Source organism: Mobula hypostoma, unplaced genomic scaffold (genome assembly GCF_963921235.1).
Source record: "Mobula hypostoma unplaced genomic scaffold, sMobHyp1.1 scaffold_142, whole genome shotgun sequence".
Taxonomy (NCBI): Eukaryota; Metazoa; Chordata; class Chondrichthyes; order Myliobatiformes; family Myliobatidae; genus Mobula; species Mobula hypostoma.
In genome coordinates this window covers 138067-154043 of record NW_026948256.1, presented here as the reverse complement: position 1 = coordinate 154043, position 15977 = coordinate 138067, and the positions used below count along the sequence as shown (strand labels likewise).

The window sequence follows — 15977 nt, the reverse complement described above, 5'->3', positions numbered from 1 at the left end:
GTCCGTCTGTGGACAGGGACACGGATAGGAGAGGTTTAGAGGGATACGGTGGTCCGTCTGTGGACAAGGACACGGATAGGAAAGGTTTAGAGGGATACGGTGGTCCGTCTGTGGACAGGGACACGGATAGGGAAGGTTTAGAGGGATACGGTGGTCCGTCTGTGGACAGGGACACGGACAGGAGAGGTTTAGAGGGATACGGTGGTCCGTCTGTGGACAAGGACACGGACAGGAGAGGTTTAGAGGGATACGGTGGTCCGTCTGTGGACAGGGACATGGATAGGGGAGGTTTAGAGGGATACGGTGGTCCGTCTGTGGACAGGGACACGGACAGGAGAGGTTTAGAGGGATACGGTGGTCCGTCTGTGGACAGGGACGCGGACAGGAGAGGTTTAGAGGGATACGGTGGTCCGTCTGTGGACAGGGACACGGACAGGAGAGGTTTAGAGGGATACGGTGGTCCGTCTGTGGAAGCGGTCGAGGCAGGTACATTAACGACACTCGGACAGGGACACGGACAGGAGAGGTTTAGAGGGATACGGGACAGAAGTGGGCAGATGGGACTGGCTTGGATCGAGGGTCGGCGTGGAGCGGATGGGCCGAGGTGTCTCTTTCCGTGATGCGTGACCCTGTGACTCTCTGGCAAGGCAGGCGGAAACTTCTGGAGCAGGCGGAGGGTCAGGTCTCGGACCTGAGGAGGGAGACGTCGGCCCTCCGGGAGAGGCTGGAGAAGGAGGGTCTGGAGAGGGAGCTTCTCGTCGAGGAGAGGGAGCAACTCCGCGCGGCACTGGACAAGGTAGGATGCCTCTCCCACTCCCCCATGTCGTTCCTCTCGTGCTTCCCTCCCTTCTCCGCCCCCTCTCTCCCCTCTCTCCCCCTCTCCTCCCCCTCTCTCTTCTCCTCCCCTTCTCTCTCCTCACCTCTCCCCATTTCCCACCCCCATCTCTTTCCATCTCTCCCCATCTCTCTCCCGCATCTTCTCTCTCTCCCCATCTTCTCTCTCTCCCCATCTCTCTCTCTCCCCATCCCCTCTCTCTCCCCCATCTTCTCTCTCTCCCCATCTTCTCTCTCTCCCCATCTCTCTCTCTCCCCATCTCTCTCTCTCCCCCCATCTCTCCCCCATCTCTCTCTCTCCCCCCGTCTCTCCCCCGTCTCTCCCCCGTCTCGCCCCAGTCTCTCTCCCCGTCTCTCTCCCCCCGTCTCTCTGCCCCGTCTCTCTGCCCCGTCTCTCTCCCCGTCTCTCTCTCTCCCCGTCTCTCTCTCTCCCCGTCTCTCTCTCTCCCCGTCTCTCTCTCCCCCGTCTCTCTCTCTCCCCGTCTCTCTCTCCCCCGTCTCTCTCCCTCCATCTCTCTCCCCTCGTCTCTCTCCCCCGGTGTCTCCCACCCCCCCCGACCCCGGTCTCCCGCCCGTGTCTCCCCCCCTCCGTCTCTCCTCGTCTCCCCCGTGTCTGTCTGTCTGTCTGTCTCTCTCTCTCCCCATCTCTCCCTCCCCTATTTCTCTCTCCCCCCTGCCCCCTGTCCCCCCCGACTCTCCCCTGTCTCTCCCTCCCCTCTCTCCCTCCCCCATTTCTCTCTCCCCCTGTCCCCCCTGACTCTCCTGTCTCTCCCTCCTCTCTCTCTCTCCCAGTCTCTCTCCCCATCTCTCTCTCTCCCCCATCTCTCTCTCTCCCCCCGTCTCTCCCCCATCTCTCTCTCTCCCCCGTCTCTCCCCCGTCTCGCCCCCGTCTCGCTCCCGTCTCTCCCCCGTCTCTCTCCCCGTCTCTCTCCCCGTCTCTCTCTCCGTCTCTCTCCCCCGTCTCTCTCCCCGTCTCTCTCTCCCCCCGTCTCTCTCCCCCCGTCTCTCTCCCCCGTCTCTCTCCCCCGTCTCTCTCTCCCGTCTCTCTCTCCCCGTCTCTCTCCCCGTCTCTCTCCCCCGTCTCTCTCTCCCCGTCTCTCTCTCCCCCGTCTCTCTCTCCCCGTCTCTCTCTCTCCCCGTCTCTCTCTCTCCCCGTCTCTCTCTCTCCCCGTCTCTCTCTCCCCCGTCTCTCTCCCCCCCGTCTCTCTCCCCCCCATCTGTCTCTCCCCCCCATGTCTTTCCCCCCCGTCTCTCTCCCCCCCGTGTCTCCCTCCCCTCCGGTCTCCCGCCCGTGTCTCCCCCCCCCCGGTCTCTCCTCGTCTCCCCCGTCTCTCTCTCTCTCTCTCTCCCCGTCTCTCTCTCTCTCCCCGTCTCTCTCTCTCTCTCTCTCTCTCTCTCTCTCTCTCATCTCTCCCTCCCCCATTTCTCTCTCCCCCCTGTCCCCCCCGACTCTCCCATGTCTCTCCCTCCTTTCTCTCTCTCTCTCTCCCAGTCTCTCTCCTCCATCTCTTTCCCCTCTTTCTCCCTCCTCGCTCTCTTCCCCCGTCTGTCTCTCTCTCTCCCTCTCCCCCTGCTCTCCCCGGGCTGACCTCTCCCCCACGCTCCCTCTCCCCGCAGTCGGAACTCGCCTGCTCTGAGCTCAACCGGACCAGCAGCCGCCTGCAGGCCCAGGAGTCCAACCTGCGCGACTCTCTGGCCAAGACCTGTGCGCTGAACGAGGCCCTCGCCCAGGACAAAGTGCAGCTCAACGCCATCATCTCGCAGGTACCGACTGATGTCTCCAAGTCTCCCGGCGCTGTGCGTTGTCCCCACCCAGCTCGTTCCCTTCTGGCCCCCGTTCAAAGGTTCATTTTAGTGTCAGAGTTTGCGTGTGCAATACAACTCTGATACTCGTCTTCTCAACATAGTCATGAAGTACAGAAAGACCATTGGGGTGGTTAAACAAAAAGATGTGGACTCCACCTCCCCCTGTCACAAAAAAGAGAGAGAGACAACATTTGCAAACCCTAAAATCCCCTACCCCCTCTCTCTCCTGCAGGAAAAAAGACAGCAACGATAACATCAAATGCCCCCCCACACATGACCCACAAGAAATTTTTTTTTTATCCGTGTCCCTGTCCGTTAATGTACCTGCCTTGACCACTTCCTCCGGCAGCTCCTTCCACAGACGGACCACCGTATCCCTCTAAACCTCTCCTATCCGTGTCCCTGTCCACAGACGGACCACCGTATCCCTCTAATCCTCTCCTATCCGTGTCCCTGTCCACAGACGGACCACCGTATCCCTCTAAACCTCTCCTATCCGTGTCCCTGTCCACAGACAGACCGCCGTATCCCTCTAAACCTCTCCTATCCGTGTCCCTGTCCACAGACGGACCACCGTATCCCTCTAAACCTCTCCTATCCGTGTCCCTGTCCACAGACGGACCACCGTATCCCTCTAAACCTCTCCTATCCGTGTCCCTGTCCACAGACGGACCACCGTATCCCTTTAAACCTTCCCTATCCGTGTCCCTGTCCACAGGCGGACCACCGTATCCCTCTAAACCTCTCCTATCCGTGTCCCTGTCCACAGGCGGACCACCGTATCCCTCTAAACCTCTCCTATCCGTGTCCCTGTCCACAGACGGACCACCGTATCCCTTTAAACCTTCCCTATCCGTGTCCCTGTCCACAGACGGACCACCGTATCCCTTTAAACCTTCCCTATCCGTGTCCCTGTCCACAGACGGACCACCGTATCCCTTTAAACCTCTCCTATCCGTGTCCCTGTCCGAGTGTCGTTAATGTACCTGCCTCGACCACTTCCCCCGGCAGCTCCTTCCACAGATGGACCACCGTATCCCTCTAAACTTCTCCTGTCCGTGTCCCTGTCCACAGACAGACCACCGTATCCCTCTAAACCTCTCCTATCCGTGTCCCTGTCCACAGACGGACCACCGTATCCCTCTAAACCTCTCCTATCCGTGTCCCTGTCCATAGACGGACCACCGTATCCCTCTAAACCTCTCCTGTCCACAGACGGACCACCGTATCCCTCTAAACCTCTCCTATCCATGTCCCTGTCCACAGACGGACCACCGTATCCCTCTAAACCTCTCCTATCCGTGTCCCTGTCCACAGACGGACCACCGTATCCCTCTAAACCTCTCCTGTCCGCGTCCCTGTCCACAGACGGACCACCGTATCCCTCTGAACCGCTCCTGTCCGTGTCCCTGTCCACAGACGGACCATCGTATCCCTCTAAACCTCTCCTGTCCGTGTCCCTGTCCACAGACGGACCACCGTATCCCTCTAAACCTCTCCTGTCCGTGTCCCTGTCCACAGACGGACCATCGTATCCCTCTAAACCTCTCCTATCCATGTCCCTGTCTGAGTGTCGTTAATGTACCTGCCTCGACCACTTCCCCCGGCAGCTCCTTCCACAGACGGGCCACCTTCTGTGTGAGAAAGGATGCCCCTTGCTCCCTGTTGGAGCTCTCAGTTAAGTTGGTTCCGGCTGGGATCTCTCCCAGATTTACTCCTTGCTGCTGGGACGCACAAGACGTGCGGGGAATCCCCTCCCAGACAGGCTGACGCCCACCTCTCTGCCCCCTCCCTGCAGATGGAGCGGGACCGCGAGGAGGCCCTGTCGAGGGAGTCGAAGCTGGAGAGGTCCCGGGCGGAGGCGGCCGAGGAGGGCCTGAGGCAGGGCAGCGGCCGGAGGGAGGCGGAGGACGAGGCTCGGCGGCTCAGGCAGGCTCTGCGCCGGGCCGACGCGGAGTCCGAGGCGGCCCGCGAGCAGCTGGACCAGCTCCGGGGCCTGGCCGACCAGCTGAGGGAGCAGCTGGCGCAGGTGAGCCGGGGGTTGGGGTGGGGTGCGGGACCAGCTGGGCTGTGCCGGGATCCCGACCAGCAGAACCCTTTCTGCCGGAGCTCCCGTGGATCTGCTGGGAACTGCCCAGATGTGCTGGTTCCTGCTGGTAGGAGGCTCACAGATCCGCCAGGGGGGCGGGGGTATCTGACCAGCAGACTTGCTGGTTTGTGCTGGGACCTCCCCAGGTCAGGTTCGCGTTCAAATTTATTTGTCATTCAACCCTACAGTCAAACGAGACAGCAAACATCTGCAGCCAAGGTGTTAAACACGGAGCCAACAGCACACAGCACACAACAGGTACATAATTCTGATTGCAGTTAGTTCGAAAATCATTCAAAGTCTGTAATGTCTTGGATTCTGGTTACAAGAGAGGACAAGAAACAGGACTAGGAGTCGGCCCCCTCGCCCAACCAGCTTGCTCTGACGTTCAGTAAGATAATGGCTGATCTGACCGTGGACTCATCTCCACCTGCCTGCCTTTTCCCCCCCCATAAAGGGCTTAATTAGGAAGGGGAAAAAAGATTATGAGAGAAAACTGGCGGGGAACATAAAAACGGACTGTAAAAGCTTTTATAGATATGTAAAAAGGAAAAGACTGGTAAAGACAAATGTAGGTCCCCTACAGACAGAAACAGGTGAATTGATTATGGGGAGCAAGGACATGGCAGACCAATTGAATAATTACTTTGGTTCTGTCTTCACTAAGGAGGATATAAGTAATCTTCCAGAAATAGTAGGGGACAGAGGGTCCAGTGAGATGGAGGAACTGAGTGAAATACATGTTAGTAGGGAAGTGGTGTTAGGTAAATTGAAGGGATTGAAGGCAGATAAATCCCCAGGGCCAGATGGTCTGCATCCTAGAGTGCTTAAAGAAGTAGCCCAAGAAATAGTGGATGCATTAGTGATAATTTTTCAAAACTCGTTAGATTCTGGACTAGTTCCTGAGGATTGGAGGGTGGCTAATGTAACCCCACTTTTTAAAAAAGGAGGGAGAGAGAAACCGGGGAATTATAGACCGGTTAGCCTAACGTCGGTGGTGGGGAAACTGCTGGAGTCAGTTATCAAGGATGTGATAACAGCACATTTGGAAAGCGGAGAAATGATCGGACAACGTCAGCATGGATTTGTGAAAGGAAAATCATGTCTGACGAATCTCACAGAATTTTTTGAGGATGTAACTGGTAGAGTGGATAGGGGAGAACCAGTGGATGTGGTATATTTGAATTTTCAAAAGGCTTTTGACAAGGTCCCACACAGGAGATTAGTGTGCAAACTTAAAGCACACAGTATTGGGGGTAAGGTATTGGTGTGGGTGGAGAATTGGTTAGCAGACAGGAAGCAAAGAGTGGGAATAAATGGGACCTTTTCAGAATGGCAGGCGGTGACTAGTGGGGTACCGCAAGGCTCAGTGCTGGGACCCCAGTTGTTTACAATATATATTAATGACTTGGATGAGGGAATTAAATGCAGCATCTCCAAGTTTGCGGATGACACGAAGCTGGGCGGCAGTGTTAGCAGTGAGGAGGATGCTAAGAGGATGCAGGGTGACTTGGATAGGTTGGGTGAGTGGGCAAACTCATGGCAGATGCAATTTAATGTGGATAAATGTGAAGTTATCCACTTTGGTGGCAAAAATAGGAAAACAGATTATTATCTGAATGGTGGCCGATTAGGAAAAGGGGAGGTGCAACGAGACCTGGGTGTCATTATACACCAGTCATTGAAAGTGGGCATGCAGGTACAGCAGGCGGTGAAAAAGGCGAATGGTATGCTGGCATTTATAGCGAGAGGATTCGAGTACAGGAGCAGGGAGGTACTACTGCAGTTGTACAAGGCCTTGGTGAGACCACACCTGGAGTATTGTGTGCAGTTTTGGTCCCCTAATCTGAGGAAAGACATCTTTGCCATAGAGGGAGTACAAAGAAGGTTCACCAGATTGATTCCTGGGATGGCAGGACTTTCATATGATGAAAGACTGGATGAACTGGGCTTGTACTCGTTGGAATTTAGAAGATTGAGGGGGGATCTGATTGAAACGTATAAGATCCTAAAGGGATTGGACAGGCTAGATGCAGGAAGATTGTTCCCGATGTTGGGGAAGTCCAGAACGAGGGGCCACAGTTTGAGGATAGAGGGGAAGCCTTTTAGGACCGAGATTAGGAAAAACTTCTTCACACAGAGAGTGGTGAATCTGTGGAATTCTCTGCCACAGCAAACTGTTGAGGCCAGTTCATTGGCTATATTTAAGAGGGAGTTAGATATGGCCCTTGTGGCTACAGGGGTCAGGGGGTATGGAGGGAAGGCTGGGGCGGGGTTCTGAGTTGGATGATCAGCCATGATCATACTGAATGGCGGTGCAGGCTCGAAGGGCCGAATGGCCTACTCCTGCACCTGTTTTCTATGTCTATGTCTCTATAACCTTTAATCCCCGATTATGCAGAAATCTACCCAACCCTGTCTTAAATATACTTCCTGAGGTAGCCTCCTCTGCTTCACGGGGCAGGGAATTCCGCAGATTCACCACTCACTGGGAAAAGCAGTCCCTCCTCATCTCCGTCCTCAGTCAACTCCCTCCGAATCTTGAGGCTGCGTCCCCTAGTTCTCGTCTCACCTACCAGGGGAAACGACCTCCCCTGCCTCTGTTATAACCTTACGGTGGCATGCAAAAGTTTGGGCACCCCCCCCCCCGGTCAAAATTTCTGTTACTGTGAATAACTGAGCGAGTAAGAGATGAACTGATTTCCAAAAAGCCATGAAGTTAAAGATGACCCATTCCTTTAGTATCTTAAGCTGGAAAACTTTTTTATTTCCATCTTTTAAAAAAGTGCTGGTGAACGCCGCAGGCCGGGCAGCATCTGTAGGAAGAGGTGCAGTCGGCGTTTCGGGCCGAGACCCTTCGTCAGGACGAACCGAAAGAAGAGCTAGTGAGAGATTTGAAAGCGGGAGGGGGAGGGGGAGATCCGAAATGACAGGAGAAGACGGGAGGAGGAGGGATGGAGCCAAGAGCTGGAAAATTGATTGGCAAAGGGGATACGAGAGGATCATGGGACGGGAGGCCGAGGGAGAAAGAAAGGAGGAGGGGAGCCCAGAGAATGGGCAAGTAGTTATAGTGAGTGGGACAGAGAGGAAAAGAAAGAGGGAATGAATAAATAAATAACGGATGGGGTACGAGGGGGAGGTGGGGCATTAGCGGAAGTTAGAGAAGTCGATGTTCATGCCATCAGGTTGGAGGCTACCCAGACGGAATATAAGGTGTTGTTCCTCCAACCTGAGTGTGGCTTCATCTTTACAGTAGAGGGGGCCGTGAATCGATATATCAGAATGGGAATGGGATGCGGAATCAAAATGTGTGGCCACTGGGAGATCCTGCTCTCTCTGGCGGACAGAGCGTAGGTGTTCAGCGAGACGGCCTCCCAGCCTGCGTCGGGTCTCGCCAATATACAGAAGGCCACATCGGGAGCACCCTGCGTGGTCAGTACTTAGTAACGCCCCCTCTGGCAAGTATCACAGCTTGTAAACGCTTTTTATAGCCAGCTAAGCGTCTTTCAATTCTTGTTTGGGGGATTTTCGCCCATTCTTCCGCGCAAAAGGCTTCTAGTTCTGTGAGATTCGTGGGCTGTCTTGCATGCACTGCTCTTTTGAGGTCTATCCACAGATTCTCGATGATGTTTAGGTCGGGGGACTGTGAGGGCCATGGCAAAACCTTCAGCTTGTGCCTCTTGAGGTAGTCCGTTGTGGATTTTGAGGTGTGTTTAGGATCATTATCCTGTTGTAGAAGCCATCCTCTTCTCATCTTCGTCTTTTTTACAGACGGTGTAATGTCTGCTTCCAGAATTTGCTGGTGTTTAATTGAATTCATTCTTCCCTCTACCAGTGAAATGTTCCCCGTGCCACTGGCTACAACGCAAGCCCAAAGCACGATCGATCCGTCCCCGTGCTCAACAGTTGGAGAGGTGTTCTTTTCATGAAATTCTGCACCCTTTTTCCTCCAAACATACCTTTGCTCATTGCGGACAAAAAATGTCTATTCAAAAAGTTTGCAAAGGAACATCTAAACAAGCCTGATGCATTTCGGAAACAAGTCCTGTGGACTGATGAAGTTAAAATAGAACTTCTTTGGCCGCAATGAGCAAAGGTATGTTTGGAGAAAAAAGGGTGCAGAATTTCATGAAAAGAACCCCTCTCCAACTGTTGAGCATGGGGACGGATCGATCGTGCTTTGGGCTTGCGTTGTAGCCAGTGGCATGGGGAACATTTACTGGTAGAGGGCAGAATGAATTCAATTAAACACCAGCAAATTCTGGAAGCAAACATCGCACCGTCTGTAAAAAAGACGAAGATGAAAAGAAGATGGCTTCTACAACAGGATAGTGAACGTAAACACACCTCAAAATCCACAATGAACGACCTCAAGAGGTGCAAGCTGAAGGTTTTGCCATGGCCCTCACAGTCCCCCGACCTAAACATCATCGAGGATCTGTGGATAGACCTCAAAAGAGCAGTGCGTGCAAGACGGCCCAAGAATCTCACAGAACGAGAAGCCTTTTGCAAGGAAGAATGGGTGAAAATCCCCCAAACAAGAATTGAAAGCTGGCCGCAAAAAGCGTTTACAAGCTGTGATACTTGCCAAAGGGGGTGTTACTGAGTACTGACCATGCAGGGTGCCCAAACTTTTGCTTCGAGCCCTTTTCCTCTTTTGTTCTTTTCAAACTGTAAAAGGTGGAAATAAAAAAAAGTTTTCTTGCTTAAAATATTAAAGAAATGTGTCATCTTTAACTTCATGCCTTTTGGAAATCAGGTCATCTTTTACTCTCTTAGCTATTCACAGTAACAGAACTTTTGACCAGAGTGCCCAGAGTTCTGCATACCGCGGGATAAGTTTCTATAAGATCTCCTCTCATTCTTCTGAATTACAGCGAGTAGTGTTACGTACCCCGTAACTGGGTTGGCAAACCAGCAGAAATGGACCACTTAGTTGGAGTCTGGATTACTGGAACTAAGAAAGTTTTATTAAAGAAATAAGCAACACAGTAGTCTAATCGTAAGGATATAAATGCAACGGGTTAGCAATGAATAAACACACATGTACACAGAACTAGGATAATAGGATCAATCAAGCTCTATTGCAGTCCAGGGGTAAAATGATCAGTCTCAAGTGACTCACAGTTCAGTTCAGTTTGCAGTAATCGCTGTTGTGCCGTTGGGGAGAGAGAGAGAACGAATGAATATGCAAATCGGATTCCAAACAGACTTTCGATATTCCTCGCAGTCAGCTTACGGGCGAGCCCTTTGTAACGTCTTCTGAGGTCACCGACTGTGACCCCCTCCGTTCCCGATACGACCGTTCCTCTGCGGTGAACCCGGCACCCCGGCAAGGGCGGACACACACGCCAGGTTCCCGCCGACCGTATCTTTCCACCCTGTGCGTCTATGGCTGGTCCCGCGACCAGACCTCCAAAACTCCCACCGACTTGTGGGGGCACACCGCTTCCAGGGTCTCGTTACCTCAGGGTGTCGTGTTGCGTGGTGTGTCTGTTACCTTAGCGAACCTGTTCCTTTTATCCCCCTGTTGGGGTATCGCCTGTCCATCACTTCAAACAGTTCAGGTTCAAAGCAACCGGTCTTGATAATACTCGGACCGGTGTCTCTTTCCGTTAATCTCTCTCGTCTCTTCATAAACATTTCCAAATGCTGCTCCATTGTCTTACTTATCTCTCTCTCCTGAAGGCAGGTGGCAGATCAACTGTTGATCCCACTGGTGATAGCACAGGACAGTTAACATCTTAGTCTATGTGTACTTTTGTAACCCTCTTTTGTCACAGTAGTGATAGTCATAGTCATACTTTATTGATCCCGGGGGAAATTGGTTTTCGTTACAGTTGCACCATAAATAATAAATAGTAATAAAACCATAAACAGTTAAATAGTAATATGTAAATTATGCCAGATGGAAATATGTCCAGGACCAGCCTATTGGCGCAGGGTGTCTGACCCTCCAAGGGAGGAGTTGTAAAGTTTGATGGCCACAGGCAGGAATGACTTCCTATGACGCTCTGTGCTGCATCTCGGTGGAATGAGTCTCTGGCTGAATGTTCTCCTGTGCCCACCCAGTACATTATGTAGTGGATGGGAGACATTGTCCAAGATGGCATGCAACTTAGACAGCATCCTCTTTTCAGACACCACCGTCAGAGAGTCCAGTTCCATCCCCACAACATCACTGGCCTTACGGATGAGTTTGTTGATTCTGTTGGTGTCTGCTACCCTCAGCCTGCTGCCCCAGCACACAACAGCAAACATGATCGCACTGGCCACCACAGACTCGTAGAACATCCTCAGCATCGTCCGGCAGATGTTAAAGGACCTCAGTCTCCTCAGGAAATAGAGACGGCTCTGACCCTTCTTGTAGACAGCCTCAGTGTTCTTAGACCAGTCCAGTTTATTGTCAATTCGTATCCCCAAGTATTTGTAATCCTCCACCATGTCCACACTGACCCCCTGTACCCCCTGGAATATAGTCACAGGCGACTCGCTCTCCCGTCATAGTCTAACCCCCCCCCCACCCCCCCATCATAGAAACATAGAAAATAGGTGCAGGAGTAGGCCATTCGACCCTTCGAGCCTGCACCGCCATTCAGTATGATTATGGCTGATCCTCCAACTCAGAACCCTGCACCAGCCTTCTCTCCATACCCCCTGACCCCCGTAGCCACAAGGGCCATATCTAACTCCCTCTTAAATATAGCCAATGAACTGGCCTCAACTGTTTCCTGTGGCAGAGAATTCCACAGATTCACCACTCTCTGTGTGAAGAAGTTTTTCCTAATCTCGGTCCTAAAAGGCTTCCCCTTTATCGTCAAACTGTGACCCCTCGTTCTGGCCTTCCCCAACATCGGGAACAATCTTCCTGCATCTAGCCTGTCCAATCCCTTTAGGATTTTATACGTTTCAATAAGATCCCCCCTCAATCTTCTAAATTCCAACGAGTACAAGCCCAGTTCATCCAGTCTTTCTTCATATGAAAGTCCTGCCATCCCAGGAATCAATCTGGTGAACCTTCTTTGTACTCCCTCTATGGCAAGGATGTCTTTCCTCAGATTAGGGGACCAAAACTGCACACAATACTCCAGGTGTGGTCTCACCAAGGCCTTGTACAACTGCAGTAGTACCTCCCTGCTCCTGTACTCCAATCCTCTTGCTATAAATGCCAGCATACCATTCGCCTTTTTCACCGCCTGCTGTACCTGCATGCCCACTTTCAATGACTGGTGTATAATGACACCCAGGTCTCGCTGCATCTCCCCTTTTCCTAATCGGCCACCATTCAGATAATAATCTGTTTTCCTGTTCTTGCCACCAAAGTGGATAACCTCACACTTATCCACATTAAATTGCATCTGCCATGAATTTGCCCACTCACCCAACCTATCCAAGTCACCCTGCATCCTCTTAGCATCCTCCTCACAGCTAACACTGCCGCCCAGCTCCGTGTCATCCGCAAACTTGGAGATGCTGCGTTTAATTCCCTCATCCAAGTCATTAATAAATATTGTAAACAACATCAACGCCATCTCTGGAAAACCTCCTCTGCACCGTCTCCAAAGTTGGTGTATCCTTCCTCAAGTCAGGAGACCACCTGTGTACCTTGAAAAGTTCCATCAACGCTGTAGGTCGTGAGGTCAGGAGTCTATCTAATCGTCCTTGGGGCGGGGGGACGGTTCAAAAGTCTGATTACAGCGGGGTTCGGAGACATCCAAAGACTCCTTGCAGTCTGGAGAGTCTTTCACGATCGTGACATCCAAACAGACCCCGAAATGTTAGTGTACAAAGCAGCAGTGATCCCAACACTCCTGTATGCATCAGGAAGCTGGACAACATACCGACGACATCTGAAGGCACTTGAAAAGTTCCATCAACGCTGTCTTCGAAACTTCTTAAATATCGGCTGGGAAGATAGACGAACCAACATCAGCGTGCTAAATGAAGCAAAAATAACAAACATTGAGCCTACGTCGTCAAGGACCAACTAAGATGGGGCGGTCGTGTTGCTCGGATGAAAGACGAACGTCTGCCGAAACAAATCTTCTGCTCCCAGCTTAAGGAAGGCAAACGTAAGAGAGGCGGGCAACAGGAGAGAGTCAAAGACGTCTCCCAAAAGCCAACATGAAGAAGTGTAACATCGACGTCAACAGTTGGGAAACCAACGCCAGGGACAAGAAACTCTGGCAAGCCGTCGTCCGAGAAGGGACAGCAACTTTCGAAGCCAGCAGATGTGCGGAACGAGAAGAAAAGGGAAGAAAGTGGGAAGAGAGGCAGCAACAACCGAAACCCGATCTGCCCTCTGGAACTACCTGTCCAGGATGCGGAAGAACTTCCAAAGCCAAGATTGGACTGGTAGGCCACTCGAGAGCCCGTAAGTAGATCAGCAGAACGACGACCATCGTCCTCGACCTGGAGGGACAGACACGACGACGAGTTCAACCGCAGACGAAGACAGTCCAGCTCGACCTCCTCCGAGTGAGCAGGGCGGCTGATCCGAGGCCACGCAGCAACCTCGCCGCCGGTCTCCCCACGCCAATGAACCCGTGAATCCGCCCCGGAAAAGCAGAGGCGTCCTTGGCCCCTTCCCCCGGGCGGCAAGAAGCCGAGCTCAGCGGCCGCCGGGCGGCGCCTGGCGATGGTGGGAAGGGCGCGTGGGACGAACACTCCCGCCTTCGCGGTTAGACCGGGAGGGGCCACTGCGTCCGAGCGCCCCTCCACCTTACCCGGGCCATCCTGGTCTTCCTTTTCCGGGGGAGGTGGTGGAGTTACAAGACCGTGAGTCCTCGGGGCCGAATCAGGCCATTCAGCCCATCGAGTCTGCTCCGCCGTTCCGACACGGCTGACCTACTCTCCCTCTCAATCCCGTTCTCCTGCCTCCGCCCCGTGACCTCTGACGACCGGACTAACCAAGGACCCGTGCTTTAAATACCCCCAACGTCTTGGCCTCCATGGCCGTCTGCGGAGAGGAATTCCGCACATTCACCCACCCTCTGGCTAAAGAAATTCCTCCTTGTCTCCGTTCTGAATGGATGCCCCTCTAATCTGAGGCTGTGTCCTCTGGTCCGAGACTCCCCCACTACAGGAAACATCCTCTCCACATCCACTCTATCTGTGTCCTCTGGTCCGAGACTCCCCCACTATAGGAAACATCCTCTCCACATCCACTCTATCTGTGTCCTCTGGTCCTAGACTCCCCCACTATAGGAAACATCCTCTCCACATCCACTCTATCTGTGTCCTCTGGTCCTAGACTCCCCCACTATAGGAAACATCCTCTCCACATCCACTCTATCTGTGTCCTCTGGTCCTAGACTCCCCCCACTACAGGAAACATCCTCTCCACATCCACTCTATCTGTGTCCTCTGGTCCTAGACTCCCCCACTACAGGAAACATCCTCTCCACATCCACTCTATCTGTGTCCTCTGGTCCTAGACTCCCCCACTATAGGAAACATCCTCTCCACATCCACTCTATCGCCGCCTTTCTCCCGCTCCATAAGTTTCAATGAGATCCCCCCGCTACAATTCTTCCGAATTCCAACGAGGAGAGGCCCGGAGCCTTCAAGCGCACCTGACGCGACAAGCCTTTCGATCCCGGAGGCGTGCGTCGTTGTGGACCCCCAACACCCAGGGCCCTCTCCTCATCGGGGAGGAGGTACAGGAGCCTGAAGGCACAGGGCCAATTTACACTTCTGCCTCAAATCGACGGCGTAGGGACATAGCTGTGCACCCTACACCGTAGCCTGACGCGGACCTCTCCCGGTCGTGTAACTGCGCGTCGCGGCGACGCAGGCCGCTACAACTGTGATTGGTGGGCTTGGCAGCTTCCCATTGGGCGTCGGGACGTCAGGGAAGGAGCCCTGGCTGCAATGCCTTCCCGGAAAGCTCCGCAGACCTCCGAAATCACGGAGGGCCCTGTGCTCGACGCCATTTTGCAGCCAGCTGTTGGCTCCCTCCTTGAATGCTCGAATGCCGATGGCCAGTCTCTGAGTATACTGTGCCTACACCGATGCGAGATACAGGTTTAGATTAGTTTAGATTATGAGGACGCTCAGTCCTCTTTTATTGTCATTTAGTCATGCATGCATTAAGAAATGATACAATATTCCTCCGGTGTGGTATCACAAAACACAGGACAGACCAAGACTGAAAAACTAACAAAACCACATAATTATAACACAAGCAACAGGAATTCTGCAGATGCTGGAAATTCAAGCAACACACATCAAAGTTGCTGGTGAACGCAGCAGGCCAAGCAGCATCTGTAGGAAGAGGCGCAGTCGACGTTTCAGGCCGAGACCCTTCGTCAGGACTAACTGAAGGAAGAGTGAGTAATTATAACATATAGTTACAACAGTGCAACAATACCATAACTTGATGAAGAAGTCCGTGAGCACAGTAGAAAGTTCAAAGTCTCTCGAAAGTCCCACATCTCACGCAGACGGGAGAAGGAAGAAGATCTCTCCCTGCCGTGCCCGACCACAGTCGGACTCGGAGTCGTCCGAAAACTTCGAGCCTCCGATCAGCCCTCCGACACCGAGTACCGAGCGCCATCCCTATCCGAACGCTTCGACCTCAGCAGGCAAAGCCGGGGATTTTGGGGCCTTCCCTCCGGAAGTTTCTCGATCGCAGGGTAACAACAGTGGCGAAGCAGGCATTTCAGAAATTTCTCCAGATGTTCCTCTGCTTCTCACGTCCGTCTCCATCAAGTCAGAATTGTCCACGGCCCCTATTCAACAGAAACGATATCGTTTCACCGGAGAGCTGTGTCGTGCTGCCATTTTCTCCTCCGCTATCCAAAGGCAGAGTGTTCCTATGAAACCGTTCGTAAGCCGAAATGGCGTAAAGTGAGGAAGCAGTTACCATTAATTTATACGGGAAAAACTTTTGAGCGTTCCCAGACCCAATAGTTGGATGCATCAGCAAGGGAGATGAGGCTGAGTACAGGACTACGGTGGGAAACTTTGTCATATGGTGTGAGCAGAATTATCTGCAGCTTAATGTGAAAAAGACTAAGGAGCTGGTGGTAGACCTGAGGAGAGCTAAGGTACCGGTGACCCCTGTTTCCATCCAGGGGGTCAGTGTGGACATGGTGGAGGATTACAAATACCTGGGGATACGAATTGACAATAAACTGGACTGGATCAAAGAACACTGAGGCTGTCTACAAGAAGGGTCAGAGCCGTCTCTATTTCCTGAGGAGACTGAGGTCCTTTAACATCTGCCGGACGATGCTGAGGATGT

The 15977-nt window shown here is 52.9% G+C and overlaps 1 protein-coding gene across 1 annotated transcript in view; it reads left to right on the top strand.

Moving 5' to 3' along the window:
• Positions 1-15977, top strand: part of LOC134342228 (rootletin-like) — a gene marked incomplete at its 5' end in the record, with an annotated part of 160362 nt that overhangs the window by 91843 nt on the left and 52542 nt on the right. The window contains 3 exons of the mRNA XM_063040194.1: positions 652-796; positions 2452-2598; positions 4439-4669. Coding sequence (XP_062896264.1) covers positions 652-796; positions 2452-2598; positions 4439-4669 — 523 coding nt within the window. The remainder of the gene's footprint in view (positions 1-651; positions 797-2451; positions 2599-4438; positions 4670-15977) is intronic.